This window comes from Salvelinus namaycush, chromosome 2 (assembly GCF_016432855.1).
Source record: "Salvelinus namaycush isolate Seneca chromosome 2, SaNama_1.0, whole genome shotgun sequence".
NCBI classification, from domain to species: Eukaryota; Metazoa; Chordata; class Actinopteri; order Salmoniformes; family Salmonidae; genus Salvelinus; species Salvelinus namaycush.
Window position 1 is genome coordinate 78888335 of NC_052308.1, and position 19107 is coordinate 78907441.

Sequence of the window (19107 nt, forward strand, 5' to 3'; positions counted from 1 at the left end):
TGAATTAAAATTGTCTTATTCCTCCAGAAAGCCATTCACTTTCTATCGGCATAAATCAATACTTTCTAAACCAAACTTCCATTGTCGCAATTTAACCAGCCAGCCACGCTCCTCTTGGAAACGTTTTATTTATGCATATTGATATCCATTTCACCAGGGTTGTGGGTTAACTTGTCAGTAACATAATGTGGTACAATAATATTATTACTTGAATCAGTAACAAGGTATCATAACTAATTACACTTTTGTATTTGAGTAACAATAACTATAGTTAGCAATGCGTTACTTTCAGAATATACAGTACATTCAGAAAGTATTCAGACCCTTTTCCTTTATGCAGATTCTGTTACATTACAGCCTTATTCTAAAATGGATTAAATGTCATGTTTTTCCTCACCAATCTACACAACAATACCCCATAATGACAAAGCAAAAACAGTGTTTATACATTTTTGCACAATCTGAAAAAAATAAACTGAAATACCTTATTCAGACCCTTTGCTATGAGACTCCAAATTGAGCTCAGGTGCATCCTGTTTCCATTTGTCATCCTTGAGATGTTTCTACACCTTGATTGGAGTCCACCTGTGGTAAACTCAAATGATTGGACATGATTTGGAAAGGCACACACCTGTCTATATAAAGGTCCCACAGTCGATAGTGCATGTCAGAGCAAAACCCAAACCATGAGGTTGAATGAATTGTACATAGAGCTCCGAGACAGGATTGTGTCGAGGCACAGATCTGGGGAAGGGTACCAAAAAAATGCCTGCAGCATTGACGGTCCCCAAGAACACAGTGGCCTCCATCATTCTTAAATGGAAGAAGTTTGGAACCACCAAGACTCTTCCTAGAGCTGGACGCCCAGGCCAAACTGAGCAATCGGGGGAGAAGGGCCTTGGTCAGGGAGGTGACCAAGAACCCGATGGTCACTCTGACAGAGCTCCAGAGTTCCTCTGTGGAGAACCTTCCAGAAGGACAACTATCTCTGCAGCACTAGACTAATCAGGCCTTTATGGTAGAGTGGCCAGACGGTAGCCACTCCTCAGTAAAAGGCACATGACAGCCCACTTGGAGTTTGCCAAAAGGCACCTAAGGACTCTCAGACCATGAAAAACAAGATTATCTGGTCTGATGAAACCAAGCGTCACGTCTGGAGGAAACCTGGCACCATCCCTACGGTGAAGCATGGTGGTGGCAGCATCAAGCTGTGGGGATGTTTTTCAGCATCAGGGACTGTGAGACAGGCCTTTTTGCTTTGTCATTATGGGGTATTGTGTATAGATTGAGGGGGGGGAACAATTTAATCAATTTTAGAATAAGGCTGTAACGTAACAAAATGTGGAAAAAGTCGTGCTTAAATGATCTGAAGAGACTTTGCCTACCAGGAGAGGCCGAAACTGTGGTTTACAGGTAACTAACTACATTAGAAACTTTACTCACCAGAGCTCTCACATTATGAAAACCACCAAAAAAGTTCAGGACAAAGACACACAACATATATATATATATATATATATATATACATACACACAACAGCCTGCCAAATAAATTCTATACAATGTTTAGATTAAAACAGTGGAACAGGCCAATGGGCACCCTCTGCTCTATATAGGTTTGACCTTTGACCCGGTAGTGCACCATATAGGGAACAGGGTGTCATTTGGGACACAGTATGGAAAGAGGAGTGTTGAGGGCGGAGCTTCACGGGGGAGCATCCCTTACCCTCGCTCTCTCAGGACTTTTACCATGTCTTTTATTTTTTGTTCTTCATCCGTTTCATTGTAGTTCATGATTATATGCAAATAAAATATACTTCAGTAAGCTCATGAGTGTGTCCCGTGTGTGTTTGGATATGTGTGTTCTCCTAAGTGTTGTTTTTGGGTATGTGTGTTTTCTGGTGTCTTCCGAGGTGCCCGGATAGAATAAACCTCTTGCCGCAGACGGGGCAAGGGAAGGGTCTCTCTCCCGTGTGAATGCGCCGGTGTATCTTTAAATAGTTAGAATGGGCGAAGTTGGCCCCGCAGTCGGCACAGCTGTAAGGCCTTTCCCCCGAGTGAGACCGTTCATGAGCCCTCATGTTCCCCCTCTGCGCGAAACCCTTCCCGCACACGGAGCAGCAGTGTGGTTTCTCTCCGGTATGGGTCAAGTGGTGGACTTTCAGGTCCCCAGAGCTGAAGAAGCTTTTCCCACAGTCAGAGCAGAGGTATGGTCTCTCTCCCGTGTGGCTTAGCCAGTGAGTCTTTAGGCCTCCTGACCGAGCAAAGGTCTTCCCACATTCAGTGCAGCAGTACGGTTTCTCACCTGTGTGTGTGCGTTGGTGCCGTTGCAACTTGGACTGGTTGAAGAAGCCTATCCCACAGTCGGCGCAGGTGTACGGTCTCTCTTCATTGTGCGTCAGCTCGTGGCTCTTCCGGTGCCCCGGCTCGGCGAAGCACTTCCCGCACTTACAGCAAGAGTACGGTTTCTCTCCGGTGTGTCCTCGCTCGTGCCGAGCCAGCTTTGACGGTTTAGCGAAGATCTTGCCACAGTACGAACAAGTGTAGTCGGGGGCCAGCTTCTTGATTCTGGTGTGGGTATTCTCATGTCTCTCTAGGTGTGATGGTCTGTCAAATGTCTTCCCACAGTCAGGACATGGATGAAGCTTCTTCGCAGCCTTCTTCTTCTGGTGTTGTGGTTGCCCTGTTGCCACGGTCACTTCTGGAAGATAGTCTGGGTCCGACTTTATCCTGTCTCCTATACAGATTGAATAAGACAGACAAATAGATAAATACTTCATTTTTATTGAAGACCGTTCAGCAAGAGGAGACAGACAAGCACCTGGGGAGAACACTGAGAAAGGATTGTCGCGGGTGGGGATTAAACCCTGGTCTCCAGTGGGGAGAACAGTGAGAGGGGATTAAACCCTGGTCTCCAGTGGGGAGAATTTTGTAGAGGGGATTAAACCCTGGTCTCCAGTGGGGAGAACAGTGAAAGGGGATTAAACCCTGGTCTCCAGTGGGGAGAACAGTGAAAGGGGATTAAACCCTGGTCTCCAGTGGGGAGAACAGTGAAAGGGGATTAAACCCTGGTCTCCAGTGGGGAGAACAGTGAAAGGGGATTAAACCCTGGTCTCCAGTGGGGAGAACAGTGAAAGGGGATTAAACCCTGGTCTCCAGTGGGGAGAACAGTGAAAGGGGATTAAACCCTGGTCTCCAGTGGGGAGAACAGTGAAAGCGGATTAAATCCTGGTCTCCAGTGGGGAGTCATACATGTGAGGTCCCGGGAGTTTTGACACTCAATCACGGCTATGCACAGATTATTACTTTATTGTTCCTAGAGGGGGGGGAAATGTTGTACGGTGTACAGAAACTTCTGTACTATATGAAAAATGGTTCTGTACTATATGAAAAATGGTTTGGTACTAGATTTTTTGGACCTTTCGCTACTTCTGCCATGTGTCTCACGTGTGTACTGATTGAGAGGGTTGAGTCTAGTAATTTGTCTGAGTCTAGTCATTTCTCTTCTCACGGCCTCAGTAGCTAGCTAGGCTACTTGCGCATGCGATGGGGAATCATCTAACACCGCGCAAGCCACTTTTGAGAAGCGGAGAGAGAATGCCGACAGCATGGCTTCTTCTAACAAAAACATCAAACCGGTATCTCCACGTCCAAAACTTGTTGACAAAACTGACACCGGACTCAAACTATGGGAATACTTTGTTTACAGAGCAGATGAGGGCCAGCCCAACAAAACATCTAAGCAAAAGGTGTTACAAAACAGCGCAGTGCAAGGGAGGTTTAGTTCCAAAATGACCCAGGGTTGAATTGGGCTGGGTCCCACATATGATCCAAATGAGAGCCAGTTGGAGCTGAGACCCTTGGGTACCAGGGGACAACTGGCCACCTGGGGTAACTGGCCCCGCCCCCTGTAATTCACATTAAGAGCACAAGATGTCGGGGCCTCCCGGGTGGCGCAGTGTTCTAGGGCACTGCATCGCAGTGCTAACTGCGCCACCAGAGTCTCTGGGTTCGCGCCCAGGCTCTGTCGCAGCCGGCCGCGACCGGGAGGTCCGTGGGGCGACGCACAATTGGCATAGCGTCGTCCGGGTTAGGGAGGGTTTGGCCGGTAGGGATATCCTTGTCTCATCGCGCTCCAGCGACTCCTGTGGCGGGCCGGGCGCAGTGCGCGCCAACCAAGGGGGCCAGGTACACGGTGTTTCCTCAGACACATTGGTGCGGCTGGCTTCCGGGTTGGAGGCGCGCTGTGTTAAGAAGCAGTACGGCTGGTTGGGTTGTGCTTCGGAGGACGCATGGCTTTCGACCTTCGTCTCTCCCGAGCCCGTACGGGAGTTGTAGCGATGAGACAAGGTAGTAATTACTAGCGATTGGATACCACGAAAATTGGGGAGAAAATGGGATAAAATTTTTAAAAAAATAAATAAAAAAAAAGAGCACAAGATGTCACCAAATTATTTCCCCACTGCTCTTGCTCAACAAAATATGTCCTCTGTCATCACAACTTTGAGATATTTAAACAAAAACGATTTTGTGGTAAGTTGATCTAATTTTTGTAAATTTAAAAAAAGTTGTAGATATATTCCAATGTTAGATCTATAATTGTTTAAAAAAAATACAAGTAGGAAAGCCTTGAGATACAGTGCCCTCCACTAATATTGGCACCCTTGGTAAATATGAGAAAAACGGGCTGTGAAAATGTTTTCATTGTTTATCCTCTTGGTCTTTCAATCAAAATAACCTTTTAAAGTAAAATAATTGAAAGAAAAAATACAATTCTTATCATCAAACAAATATTCTCAAATATGTGTGCCACATTTATTGACACCATTTCATTCAATACTTTGTGCAACCTCCCTGTGCAAAGATAACAGCTCGGAGTCTTCTCCTATAATGCGTAATAAGGTTTAAGAACACACGGCAAGGGATCTGAGACCATTCCTCCATATAGAATCTCTCCAGATCCTTCAGAGTCGAGGTCCACGCTCGTGGACTCTCCTCTTTAGCTCATCCCACAGGTTTTCTATGGGGTTTAGGTCAGGAGACTGGGATGGCCATGGTAAAACCTTGATTCTCTTGTCAGTGAACAATTTGTGTTGATTTTGAGTTGTGCTTTGGATCACTGTCCTGCTGGAAAATCCAACCACGGCCCAGTTTAAGCTTCCTAGCAGAGGCAGTTAGGTTTTGATTTAATATCTGCTGGAACATGGAGTCCATGATATCATGTATCCTAACAAGTTGTCCTCGGACTTTGGAAGAAAAACAGCCCACAACATCAAAGAGTCACCACCATACTTCACAGTGGGGATGAGGTACTTTTCTGCATGGATATCTTTCTGTCTAAGCCAAACCCACATCTGGTGTTTGTTTCCAAAAAGCTCTATTTTGGTCTCATCTGACCATAGAACTCAGTCCCATTGAAAGGTCCAGTAACTTTGGCAAATTGTAGGTGCTTGAGTTTGTTGTTTGATGACAGCAAAGGCTTTTTTATAGCAACTCTCCCAAACAACTTGTGGTTAAGTAGGTGGTGTCTGATCGTAGTTTGAGACTTTCTGACCCCAAGACCCAATTAAGGTCTGCAATTCTCCAGCTGTGATCCTTGGACATTTTTGGGCCACTCGAACCATCCTCCTCACTGTGCGTGGGGTCTATATAGAAACACGTCCTCTTCCAGGCCGATTTGTTAACATTTCCAGTTGCTTTAAACTTCTTAATTATTGCCCTGATAGTGGAAATGGGCATTTTCAACCGTTGAGCTATTTTCTTATAGCCATTTCCTGATTTGTTCAGCTTGACAACCTTTTGTCGCACATCATTACTGTATTCTCGGATCTTTCACATAGTGGTGGATAACTATGGGAACTTGGCCTGTGTGTCACCACATATTTATACCCCTGTGAAACAGGAAGTCATGGCTTACCACTTAAGTGTTCCTAGTCACTCAGGTTAACTTAAATGTAACATATGAATGGGAATATACTTCAGTTAGATTTTACTCATAAGATTTTCTAGGGGTGCCAATAATTGTGGCACACGTTTCGGGGGCAAAATATTAATTTCACATTTGAATTTGTATTATTTTACTTCAATTAAAGGTTTGATTTTTGTGAATATTTTGAGGATAAAGAGGATAAACAGCAAATAAATGTTTCTCAAAGCCCTTTTTGCTCATATTTACCCAGAGTGCCAATATTAGTGAACAGGGTGTAAATAATCCACTTGTTTAAGAGAGAAAAATGTAGATAATAACAAGAACTGTTGCGTTAAATAGCAAATGTGTCAACTCTGGTATTGGCATGTGCGCTCTAGCCAACAGCTAGATACAGTGCGGGTAAACTGTGTGAGTAGGGTAGTCTACAAGATTAAATTATTATGGATAAGAGATATAATATTTGTATTTGTCCAACGGCAGTCAAGTATTCACCAGTATAAGACCCTCTATATTTATTGGAAAGGAGCATCAAGCTCATCACCGTGCACTTTCACCACCCTGTTCATAACTTACCTAGCCTAATAAATTGCATGGTTTCCCCGAGTCATAGTGAGAGGACCACACACCATATCATCACGTGACTCCAAGTTTACAATCGATATGATGGTTATTATATAAATATTTGCGCATTAAAAGGCGTTTCCCACTACCATTTCTCGCATAATTAACTTTACCGACACAAAAAGATCCCACCATGTCAAACGAACAAATTATCTGTCTGCATAAATAAAAATGTACCAAAACTTCCAGTTTCCATCAGAGCTGTCGTGACTGACTTTCATACCGTATGAATATGACTTTACGCGCATAAAACATGTGTATGGGAAACGTGGTTAGTGTAGAACATTCTTAAAACTTCTTCAGGGCAGGTCGCAGCATTTTCACTTTTGGATAAATAGCATGCCAAAATTCAACTGCCTGCTACTCATCCCCAGAATATAAGATATGCATATTATTAGTATATTTGGACAGAAAACACTCTGAAGTTTCTAGAACTGTTTGAATCATGTCTGTGAGAATAACAGAACTTATGTAGCACGCAAAACCCAGAGGACAAACCATTCAGAATTTTTATTTTTTTGAGGTCACTGTCTTTTCAATGAGTTTTCTTAGACACCAGATTTCTAATGGACTTGTTTGCAGTTCCTACCGCTTCCACTGGATGTCACCAGTCCTTGGAAATCGGTTGAGGTTATTCCTTTGTGTAATGAAGAAGTAAGGCAATCGTAAATGAGGGGCACATGAAGTAAATTGTTTGAGAGAGGCACGTTACCAAAAATGTTGCGTCAGTTTGTTTTCTTTTTGTATTGAACACAGATCATCCCGTCTTCAAATGGATCGATTATTAACGTTTAAAAATACCTAACGTTGTATTACAAAAGTAGTTTGCAATGTTTTGGTAAAGTTTACATGTAACTTTTGATATATTTTGTAGTGACGTTTCGCAAGTTGGAAGCTGTGTTTTTCTGGACGAAACGCGCCAAATAAATTGACATTTTGGATATATATCGACGGAATTAATCGAACAAAAGGACCATTTGTGATGTTTATGGGACATATTGGAGTGCCAACAAAAGAATTTCGTCAAAGGTAAGGCATGATTTATATTTTATTTCTGCGTTTTGTGTCGTGCCTGCAGTGTTGAAATATGCTACTCTCTTTGTTTACTGTTGTGCTATCATCAGATAATAGCATCTTATGCTTTCGCCGAAAAGCCTTTTTGAAATCTGACACGTTGGCTGGATTCACAACGAGTGTAGCTTTAATTTGGTACCTTACATGTGTGATTTAATGAAAGTTTATATTTATATCATTTTATTTGAATATGGCGCGCTGTATTTTCCCTGGCTATTGGCCAGGTGGGACGATTGCGTCCCACCTGCCCCAGAGAGGTTTTAATGCAGTCACGGGAAAACACTTTTGAAAGCAGTTTTGATGGCCACTGTTAAGAGGAGGATCACTGAGCTTTCTAGTGTTACTAGGCTACAATTTCTAGGCTACAATTTCTCAAAGGCCTAAAATTGACCATTTTTAGCAGTGGTATGGTTTATGCACGTTAGCGCTCGCCAATGGAGTTGAATCCATAGATAACACCGGGGCTAAATGTAACAAGGGTCAGGTGTAACAGGTAGAGGTCTACATTATATTCACCATCCTTGGTTGGCTGAGTGCCAGTGTACATTTTTGGGGGGGACATTCAAGTCATCAATATTGATTTATTTTACCTTGATTTAACTAAGCAAGTCAGTTAAGAACAAATTCTTATTTACAAAGACGGCCTACCAAAAGGCCTCCTGCGGGGACCTAGGCTGGGATTTATAAAAAAAAATATATATATATATATATTGGACAAAACACACATCATGACACCACAACACTACATAAAGAGTGACCTAAGACAACAACACAGCATGGCAGCAACACAACATGACAACAACACAACGTGGTAGAAGCACAAGACATGGTACAAACATTATTGGGCACAGACAATACATCACATGTAGCAACAAGACCCCTTGACTTTTTCCACATTTTGTTGTTACAGCCTTATTCTAAAATGTATTAAATAAATAAAAACCTCAGCAATCTACACACAATACCCCATAGTGACAAAGCGAAAACAGAGTTTTATACATTTTAGCAAATTTATTAAAAATAAAACAGATACATTATTTACATAAGTATTCAGACCCTTTGCTATGGGACTCGAAATTGAGCTCAGGTGCATCCTGTTTCCATTGATCATCCTTGAGATGTTTCTACAACTTGGAGTCCACCTGTGGTAAATTCAATTGATTGGACATGATTTGTAAAGGCGCACACCTGTCTATATAATGTCCCACAGTTGACAGTGCATGTCAGAGCAAAAACCAAACCATGAGGTCGACGGAATTGTCCGTAGAGCTCCGAGACTATGTCGAGGCACAGACCTGGGGAAGGGTACCAAAAAATGTCTGCAGAAATAAAGGTCCCCAAGAACACAGTAGCCTCAATCATTCTTAAATGGAAGAAGTTTGGAACCACCAAGACTCTTCCTAGAGCTGGCCAAACTGAGCAATCGGGGGAGAGGGGCCACTCTGACAGAGCTCTATAGTTCCTCTATGGAGATGGGGGAACCTTCCAGAAGGAAAACCATCTCTGCAGCACTCCACCTATCAGGCCTTTATGGTAGAGTTGCCAGACGGAAGCCACTCTTCAGTAAAAGGCACATGACAGCTCGCTTGGAGTTCGCCAAAAGGCACATAAAGACTCTCAGACCATGAGAAACAAGATTCTCTGGTCTGATGAAACCAAGATTGATCGCTTTAGCCTGAATGCCAAGCATCACGTCTGGAGGAAACCTGGCACCATCCCTACGATGAAGCATGGTGGTGGCAGCATCATGCTATGGGGATGTTTTTCAGTGGCAGAGACTGGGAGACTAGTCAGGATAGAGGTAAAGATGAACGGCGCTAAGTACAGAGAGATCCTTAATGAAAACCTGCTCCAGAGTGCTCAGGACCTCAGACTGGGGCGAAGTTTCACCTTCCAACAGGACAACAACCCTAAGCACACAGCCAAGACAACAGAGGAGTGGCTTTGGGACAAGTCTCTGAATGTCCTTGAATGGCCCAGCCAGAGCCCGGACTTGAATCCGATCGAACATCTCTGGAGAGACCTGAAAATAGCTGTGCAGCAATGCTCCCCATCCAACCTGAGAGCTTGAGAAGATCTGCAGAGAAGAATGGGAGAAACTGCCCAAATACAGGTGTGCTAAGCTTGTAGCGTCATACCCAAGAACACTTAACTTCTTATGGCTGGGGGCGCTATTTTCACGTTCGGATGAAAAGCGTGCCTAGAGTAAACTGCCTGCTACTCAGGCCCAGAAGCTAAGATATGCATATTATTAGTAGATTTGGATAGAAAACACTCTGAAGTTTCTAAAACTTTTTGAATGATGTCTGAGTATAACATAACTCATATGGCAAGCAAAAACCTGAGAAAGAAATCTGAGGTTTGTAGATTTTCAAGTCTTTGCCTATCCAAGATACAGTGTACATTTGGTCCGATTGCACTTCCTAAGGGTTCCACTAGATGTCAACAGTCTTTAGAACCTCGTTTCAGGCTTCTACTATGAAGGGGGGAGCAAATAAGAGCTGTTTGAACCAGGTGTCTGGCAGAAAGCCATGAGCCAAGTCTCGAGCGCGAGCTCTGTTCCTTTTCATTTCTAAAGACAAAGGAATTGTCCGGTTGAAACATTATTGAAGATTTATGATAAAAACATCCTAAAGATTGATTCTATACATCGTTTGACATGTTTCTATGAACTGTAATATACCTTTTTTGACTTTTCGTCTGGACTTAGTGCTCGCACGTTGTGCATTTGGATTACTGGACTAAACGCGCGAACGAAAAGGAGGTATTTGGACATAAATGATGGACTTTATCGAACAAAACAAACATTTATTGTGGAACTGGGATTCCTGGGAGTGCATTCCGATGAAGATCATCAAAGGTAAGTGAATATTTATAATGCTATTTCTGACTTTTGTTGACTCCACAACATGGCGGGTATCTGTATGGTGGCTGAGCGCTGTACTCAGATTATCGCATGGTGTGCTTTTGCCATAAAGCTTTTTTGAAATCTGACACAGCGGTTGCATTAAGGAGAAGTATATCTTTAATTCTATGCATAACACTTGTATCTTTTATCAACGTTTATGATGAGTATTCCTGTAAATTGATGTGGCTCTCTGCAAAATCACTGGATGTTTTGGAGGCAAAACATTACTGAACATAACACGCCAATGTAAACTGAGAGTTTTGGATATAAATATGAACTTTATCTAACAAAACATACATGTATTGTGTAACATGAAGTCCTATGAGTGCCATCTGATGAAGATCATCAAAGGTTAGTGATTAATTTTCTCTTTCTGCTTTTTGTGACTCCTCTCTTTGGCTGGAAAATGGCTGTGTTTTCTGTGACTAGGCGCTGACCTAACATAATCAGATGGTGTGCTTTCGTCGTAAAGCCTTTTTGAAATCGGACACTGTGGTGGGATTAACAACAAGTTTGTCTTTAAAATGGTGTATAATACTTGTGTTTGAGGAATTTTAATTATGAGATTTCTGTTGTTTGAATTTGGCGCCCTGCACTTTCACTGGCTGTTGTCAAATCAATCCCGTTAACGGGATTTCAGCCGTAAGAAGTTTAAGGCTGTAAATCGCTGCAAAAGGTGCTTCAACAAAGTACTGAGTAAAGGGTTTGAATAATTATGTAAATGTGATATCATTTTTTTTATTTCTAAAAATGTTAAACTGTTTTTGCTTTGTCATTATGGGGTATTGTGTGTTGATTGGTGAGGGGAAAAACCGTTTAATACATTTTAGAATAAGGCTGTAACCTAACAAAATTTGGAAAAAGTCAAGGGGTCTGAATACTTTCTGAGGGCATTGTATGTGCTTTTGTCAGTATGATATTGTTAAGGCTAGTATATTATATCACCCACCAATGCACTCATGACTTAGCTATGACAGCTATATATTTCGACTAGCTATGTAGCTAGTTCGTTTGGGCCTGCTAGTCATGTTGCTAGCCAGCCAGCAGCCCTTGGCAGAGCATTGCACCATGGGAGGGGAAATACCAGTTGAATACCAGTTGTTCCCGACAAAATTAGCACCTAGATCTAGACGCACTGCTCTGCACAGGGGTTTCTCTGTTTTTCTGAAGAGCAAATCTCTCGTTCTGTCTTCACCAGTTTTTCTGCAGATTAATTCGCTCAAGTAACTAAGCTTGATAATTTGCAAGCTAGTTTTAGTTAAACGGCCAGGTATCCAGTTAGGATTCCAGCCCAAAACCAAACCCATCAAACTGCCTGATAATCACAGACCAGCGCCCGCATTCACAAAGCGTCTCAGTGTACCAGCGCTGATCTAGGATCATTTTTGCCTTTTAGATCATAATAAATAAGATTATGTGGACCGGAGGCACCTGGTCCTAGATCAACACTCTTAATCTACCACCAGCTGTTTTTTAAATTGCAGACAGCACCTTACTGTTTGTACTTCAACGAACATTGCATGGAAAATATAAGGGAAAATACAACTGACAAGTCACACTGTCATTCAGTGGAGGCTGCTGAGGGGAGGACGGCTCATAATAATGGCTGGAACGGAGCCAATGGAATGGCATCAAACACACAGAAACCATGTGTTTGATTTATTTGATACCATCCCACTAATTCTGCTCCAGCAATTACCACGAGCCCATCCTCCCCACTTAAGGTGGCACCAACCTCCTGTGCTGTCATCGTATCTTTGTACTCCCTGACGATGGCCATGCTGCCGAAACAAGCCCAGGTTTTAAATCTTTGTTCTATTGAACATGCCGTAACAATAAATGCATTTTAATGATATGAAGAGTGCCTTGGTCCTTGTTTCTTTGATGACCAATTAACCGCTCTACCAAAGAGCACCTATCTAACCGCTCTACCAAAGAGCACCTATCTAACCGCTCTACCAAAGAGCACCTATCTACAAAGACCTACTATTGTGTATCCTAGCAACCCTTCCTTCCTTTGTCACAAATCACACGGTATCGGACAGATCATGATGTTGTTGTGATATGAACATTATTATGACACTAACTTTCTCCCGAAACCCCACAGGCCCACCTACAACGGGTGGATTCAGTAACATGAAACAATCTGAACGTTGCAGATAGAAATGGAATGAAAGGAGCTGACGTGATTCTCGATTCCCCCTCAAGGTCAACTCTGGACCTCGAAGCCAGTTCCACTGCTCGTTTTCATTTTCCCCCTCTAACCAGGGCTGCTGAATTATCCGGTAGAACAGAAGACCAGCAGGCTCCGGACCTTGTAGGGTAAGAGTTGAATACCCCTGCTTATTCAATCTGACAGGTAATCATTTCTATTCGACACCATAGATTTCTACCTGATCCGAACTTACATCCTCTGAACAGGCCTTTGGACTTACCTGGGTAAACCATTTCATCTTCCTCTGCTTCTGCTTCATCATCTTCCTCCTCCTCTTCTTTGATAATCATATTAAATCTGGGTCTTTCTGCCACGGTGGGACCTGGGCGGTGATCTGAAATAACCAAACCAATATAATTAATTGCCAGCTAATACTGTAATGCTGGAGATGCACCGTTGGGGAATATGTAAGGGAGAATCTCAGTTTAATTTGCTTGATTCCTTGTGTCCTCATTGCTTCTTTCTCAAAACCCATTGGATGAGTTTAGAGGTTCCTCCCCTCTGACCTTTACATTCGATAATTTTTCAGAAGGCGAGAGGATGCGAGGAATCAAGGAAACGCAATTGAGATTCTCCCTAAGGCAACATAATGCTCTGGTTAGGCCTACATCTAGTTGGGATTCTCCCTAAGGCAACATAATGCTCTGGTTAGGCCTACATCTAGTTGGGATTCTCCCTAAGGCAACATAATGCTCTGGTTAGGCCTACATCTAGTTGGGATTCTCCCTAAGGCAACATAATGCTCTGATAAATTGTTTATTTATTTAACTAGGCAAGTCAGTTAAGAACAAATTCTTATATACAATGACGGCCTACACCGGCCAAACCCGGACCAAGCTGGGTCAATTGTGCGCCGCCCTATGGGACTCCCAATCACGGCCGGTTGTGATACAGCCTGGATTCGAACCAGGGTGTCTGTAGTGATGCCTCTAGCACTGCGATCTTGTTATCTTAGATCAGTCCTGGATCCAACTCTTTTTTTTCATAGTATTCCATTCATAATCATTTTGTTCACTGCTTTATATTTTTTACACGACTAACCTCTCTCTCCCATAGGTACAGATCTAGGATTAGCCTAATCTCCCCCAAGCCTCTCTCATTGGTGGGAGAAATGCAAAACTGACCCAAGATCAGCGTCTAGGGCCAACTTCACGCAACATGGACTCACCTGGATCAGCCATGTCACTATCTCCCTCTTCCTTCACAGTCACATTGGGTTCAGGTTCTGGAGCAGTGGGACTAGGAAGGTAGTCTGATTCCGACTCAGACCCGGGGTTCTCGCCAAAATCCATTTCTGAATCCTGCTCTGCTTCTGGGCTTGTAATTGTGTACTCTAGTGTTGATCCATGATTATCTGTGGGTTCAATGACACATACACACAATGATGTGAGGTTATTTAACACAGGGTTTCCCAAACTGGGTACTGTGGCCCCCCATGGGGGCACGTTTAGATTTTTGCCCTGGCACTACACAGCTGATTCAAGTATTTGTGCTAGGGCAGAACCAAAACCTGCAAAAAAAATGTGCATGCACTCTTGAGCACAGCCTCATGGCCTGTTAACACAGGTGTGCCTTATTGTTAATTAAGGGTGTGGCATCGGGTATAAATGTTTGGCCATCAGTTCAGTCAGAGGATCCCCTTGCTGGTGTAGGTTGGTGTGCCCTGGAAGGATGGGAGTGGTGATGGCATTCATTTATTTAAATCAGTTGTTTTATAGCAATGCTCTTATTCCACCTAGAACCGGTCTTCTGTGGACACGCCCTGGACACTGTCAAGGCTGCTAATAAGGACTACTTGCATTGACAAAAAAAATTGACTGACGCTCTTTCACTGACTATACACACACTCACCACATAAGATGCTGCTACAGCTCAGTCTTATGCATCTTGATGCCTAGTCAATTTACCCCCTTACCGATATGTACATAATTTACATGGTATCCCTGCACATCGACTTGGTACTGATACTCCCTGTATATAGCCATGTTAATGTTATTCACTGTATTTATTCCTTGTGTCACTACTTCTATTTTTATAGGACCCTGTAAGTAAGCATTTCACTGTTAGAGGCAGGGTGACAAATCACATTAGGATGTCTTGTTTGTTGATTAAAACACATTTACATTGTCAGCAACTGTCACTAACCTCACCACTTTAAACAGGCGGCGTAGATCGGCTCGCTTCAAAGATTCATAGTGTTACAAATGCAGGTTTTTGACCGTCACGCTCTAGTTTACATGTGATTGTATTATCATAGACACACGGAGATAAGAGACGCTAAACAAGATGGATAATATTAGCTAACTGAGCTAGCCCTCGCCGAAACTGACCCGTCCTTTTCGTAGCATTAGTCACCTAGCGTTCTGGTATATAGTACTAGCTTGGGTGAGCACTTTTTCAATATAGCTGCGTACATTTAATTGCCCGTTAAAACAACATTAGTTAACTAGCCAGCTAGCTGTTACTCACCTCGACTTCTCTAGCGGATGTTATGACTGGAGATCTACGTCGACATTCGATTGCTCTGGCCTGGGAGCGCAGACAAACAGGAAGTTGTTGCCTTATCGTTGATTCCCCAAGACTGCAACTGTATTTTTCTCTCAATATACAATGTAAAACGCAAAAACTTGAGCAACAAGACAACTTTATCTGGACGCACAGAAGAACCACAAAGCGAAAATAAGGTGATAATATTTTAATGCCACGCAATATAGTCGTAGAGATAATTGCTAGCTAGGCTGGCTAGCTATCCAGCTAACGTTAGCCAGCTAGCTATAACTACCGACAATGGGTCCGGGTAGCTATAGCTACCAACGTTTATAACCGATATCTAGCTCGAACCCTACACTGAATCCCGAATTAACCCATAGCTCCTTATGCACTTAGCTATGTAGCTAGAACTGAGAGGATTGGATAGGAGTCTGTTTGCAATATAGCAATAATTCCACCAGCCTGGCCTTTCGAAGGGCGTGATGGAGTACAGTAGTTGAGCTACTAGGCTATATTGCTTAGCTACAGCCGAACACCTATCAGATCAACACACTTCTAAGGGGTATCTTGTCTAACAATCACCTGCAGTTGAGCCCTTGACAAAGTATTTATTTAATGGTAATTAAAGTAGTATCAAATTATTTTATTCTTCAGGAACAGAGGACAACAAGTGAAAGACCTTGGAGTAGCTTACTAGAGAGCACCGAACTAATTTCAGCTGTTCAACAACTTCATCATTTCTGTTACCGCGTGAGCAGGACAATATGAATCGTGAAAGAGAAACGTTGATGGATGAAATTGAAGAGAGTTTATGGACTTTAACAGAGGACAATTTACGCTCCCTTTGTGAATGCAGTGGAATAGGTGGCAAGGATGGATCCGAAATGAAAGGAAAGAATCAACGAGCACTACGGCGTAAAATCATGGAGGAAACATGGGAAAATGAGGATTTAATGAAATCTGAGGATCGGGGAATGTCATGGTTACTCCAACTGAAAGAGGACATCAAAAGGATACAGGATGCTGGGGGTATGGCCTCCAGACAATCAGCGCATGTGGATGACGGAGCACAAGGAAGCTGCGACGCAGAACGTAAAGAGGATGGAGGGAATCTTTATAGTTACCAGAACAACCCGAACCTGTCCCCCTTCCAAGAATCCCCGGGTAGTGCGTCACTTGGACTCGAAAGCAGGAAAACACCGGGGCTGAGTGGAACGGTGAAAGGAGGAGAAGAAGAGGAGGAGGAGGAAGAAGAAGATTTGATTGAGGCAGCAGAGAAGAATGTTAAAAAACGCCAGCCGAAACGCACAGTGAAGAAACCCCACTGCTGCTCAGACTGTGGCAAAAGCTTCAGTCACAAAAGTCATTTGACTGTTCACCAGCACACGCACACCGGAGAGAAGCCTTACCACTGTACGCAGTGCGAGAACAGTTTCTACTGCTCATCTTATCTGATATCACACATGCGAACGCACACCGGTGAAAAGCCCTACCGCTGCTCCGACTGTGGGAAGAGGTTTGGCCAATCGAACGCCCTGAAGCTACACCGCATGCGAAGGCACACCGGCGAGCTGCCATTCTCTTGTTTGGAGTGTCCGAAACGTTTCGTCACGTCGGCACACTTGAAATCCCACCAGAGAGTCCACACGGGAGAGAAGCCCTACCACTGCTCGGACTGCGGGAAGAATTTCTCCCACTCGAGCGCCCTGAGACTCCACCAGAAAACCCACAGCGGAGAGAAACCTTTCATCTGCGAATGTGGAAAGAGCTTCATTAACTGGGCCCACTTAAACTCCCATCAAAGATCCCACACCGGTGAGAAGCCTTACTGCTGCGAGCAGTGTGGCAAGTGCTTCTCTGAATCCGGCACCCTGTCAAATCATCAGAGAACCCATACTGGGGAGAAGCCTTACAGCTGTGATCAGTGTGGGGAGAGGTTCGCTCAGTCGGGATCTCTGACGATCCACCAGAGGACACACACAGGAGAGAAGCCCTACGCCTGCGATCAGTGTGAGAAGAGGTTCATTACCTCTAGCCACCTGAGACGCCACCAGAGGACTCACACTGGAGAGAAGCCTCACCTCTGTGATGAATGTGGCAAGAGCTTCACGCGGGCCGGAGCCCTGGCGAGCCACCGCAAAACACACAGCGGAGAGAAACCCTACAGCTGTGATCTGTGCGGGAAGAGTTTTGTTCAGTCTGGGCAGCTGACGAGCCACCAGCGCACACACACAGGAGCCAAGCCGTATGGCTGCGATCAGTGTAGTGAAAGATTCACTCAATCAGCCACCCTGGCAAATCATCAACGAACACACACGGGAGAGAAGCCCTATGGTTGTAATCTATGCGAGAAGAGCTTCGCTCAGTCGGGGCACCTAAAAAGTCACCAGAAAGCCCACGCCAGAGGAGGAATGTGTCCTCTTCCAACCCTCTCCTCTCCGACATCTTTTCCGGTACCTTCTGTAAGTTCTAAATGGTCCAAAACTCAGCTGCCGGACTCCTCAGCCACACCAAGTTCTGAAACCACATCACCAGTGTTCTATGTGAACACTGGCTACCCGCTACACACAGCACCTTCTACTACTAAACCCCCTTATTGACCTGTTTTCTGAACCAGTGGTTGTCAAACCTCTCCTCAGGGACGTTTTGTGTATTTGATCTATTCCAGAACTAGTACACCTGATTCAACTAGTCAACTAATCCTAAAGCCCTTGACTAGGTGAACCAGGTGAGCTAGTTCAGGAATACAACAAAGTTGTGAAATGTCTGGGGGTGTTCAAGGAGAGGTTTGAAAAACACTGCTCAACACTGTGGACACTATGGGGTGGTTTCCCGGACACAGATTATAACTTAAAAAATAATTTAATAGAGATTCTCCATTGAGCTTGTTTTTTAGTTAAGAGCTAGGGTAGTGGGGTAATATTTATCATATATGCATATATTATATATACCTCACATGCAACTCGTAATAAGACAACAACAAAAAAAGCCCATTAAATTAATTATCTGACTCCATAAGATAAATGCCAATATGCAAGAGACTATAGTTAGTGTTACAAGACATCCTTCTAGGCATGGTCAGAGAGAGAAAGAGAGAGACAAAGTAACCATGGCCCATAGCTCATGGGAGAGAGAAAGAGGGAGACAAAGAAACCATGGCCCATAGCGCATGGGAGAGAGAAAGAGGGAGACAGAAACCATGGCCCATAGCTCATGGGAGAGAGAAAGAGGGAGACAAAGAAACCATGGCCCATAGCTCATGGGAGAGAGAAAGAGGGAGACAAAGTAACCATGGCCCATAGCTCATGGGAGAGAGAAAGAGGGAGACAAAGAAACCATGGCCCATAGCTCATGGGAGAGAGAAAGAGGGAGACAGAAACCATGGCCCATAGCTCATGGGAGAGAGAAAGAGGGAGACAAAGAAACCATGGCCCATAGCGCATGGGAGAGAGAAAGAGGGAGACAAAGAAACCATGGCCCATAGCTCATGGGAGAGACAAAGAAATGGAGAGAGTATCTCACCACAGCAGTTCAGGAACCAAAAAAGAGAGAGGCAATGAATGTAAGACCTTTTATAATGTCAGAGCTGTTTGAATTCAAAATCTGAGTTGTTGACCAATAGCATTACTGTAAAGCTAACCTCCAATCAAGACGACACAGAGGACATTCTGGCTTACAATTGATAAGAAGGGTCTCTTCTGGGGCTGGCCTGCCCTGAACTAGTATTAAGCGTTGTCTCGGAAACCGGCTCTATGGGCTAAACAACAACATACTGACCTGTTTCAATGTCATAGAACATGTCATAGTGAACTGTGTTGAGGGGTGTATCTTTTATGCACTCCCATTATCAATTAAGTTGTTATAATGTAGA

General features: G+C 43.7%; 2 protein-coding genes across 2 annotated transcripts; one reads left to right on the plus strand and one right to left on the minus strand.

Annotated features, from left to right (window-relative positions):
* Positions 1-1262: 1262 nt before the first annotated feature.
* Positions 1263-15253, minus strand: LOC120019356 (gastrula zinc finger protein XlCGF17.1-like). Its single transcript, XM_038962651.1, has 4 exons — positions 15216-15253; positions 13915-14100; positions 12967-13080; positions 1263-2736 (listed from the first exon to the last, which is right to left on the minus strand). The coding sequence occupies exons 2-4, from the start codon at positions 14036-14038 to the stop codon at positions 1868-1870; spliced, it is 1107 nt and encodes a 368-aa protein (XP_038818579.1). The 5' UTR covers positions 14039-14100; positions 15216-15253; the 3' UTR covers positions 1263-1867.
* Positions 15254-15273: 20 nt separating this feature from the next.
* On the plus strand, positions 15274-18338 carry LOC120019344 (zinc finger protein 883-like). The gene is made up of 2 exons (XM_038962640.1): positions 15274-15430; positions 15891-18338. The coding sequence occupies exon 2, from the start codon at positions 16001-16003 to the stop codon at positions 17834-17836; it is 1836 nt and encodes a 611-aa protein (XP_038818568.1). The 5' UTR covers positions 15274-15430; positions 15891-16000; the 3' UTR covers positions 17837-18338.
* The last annotated feature ends 769 nt before the right edge of the window (positions 18339-19107 follow it).

What these genes read in the sequence shown, in the direction of transcription:
- LOC120019344 (XM_038962640.1), top strand. Translation starts at nt 16,001, where the DNA reads ATGAATCGTGAAAGAGAAACGTTGATGGATGAAATTGAAGAGAGTTTA.
- LOC120019356 (XM_038962651.1), bottom strand. Translation starts at nt 14,038, where the DNA reads ATGGATTTTGGCGAGAACCCCGGGTCTGAGTCGGAATCAGACTACCTT. An exon ending in TAGTGACATGGCTGATCCAG is followed by an intron (nt 13,081 to 13,914) that starts GTGAGTCCATGT and finishes TGGTTATTTCAG; the next exon opens with ATCACCGCCCAGGTCCCACC. An exon ending in AGATGAAATGGTTTACCCAG is followed by an intron (nt 2,737 to 12,966) that starts GTAAGTCCAAAG and finishes CAATCTGTATAG; the next exon opens with GAGACAGGATAAAGTCGGAC.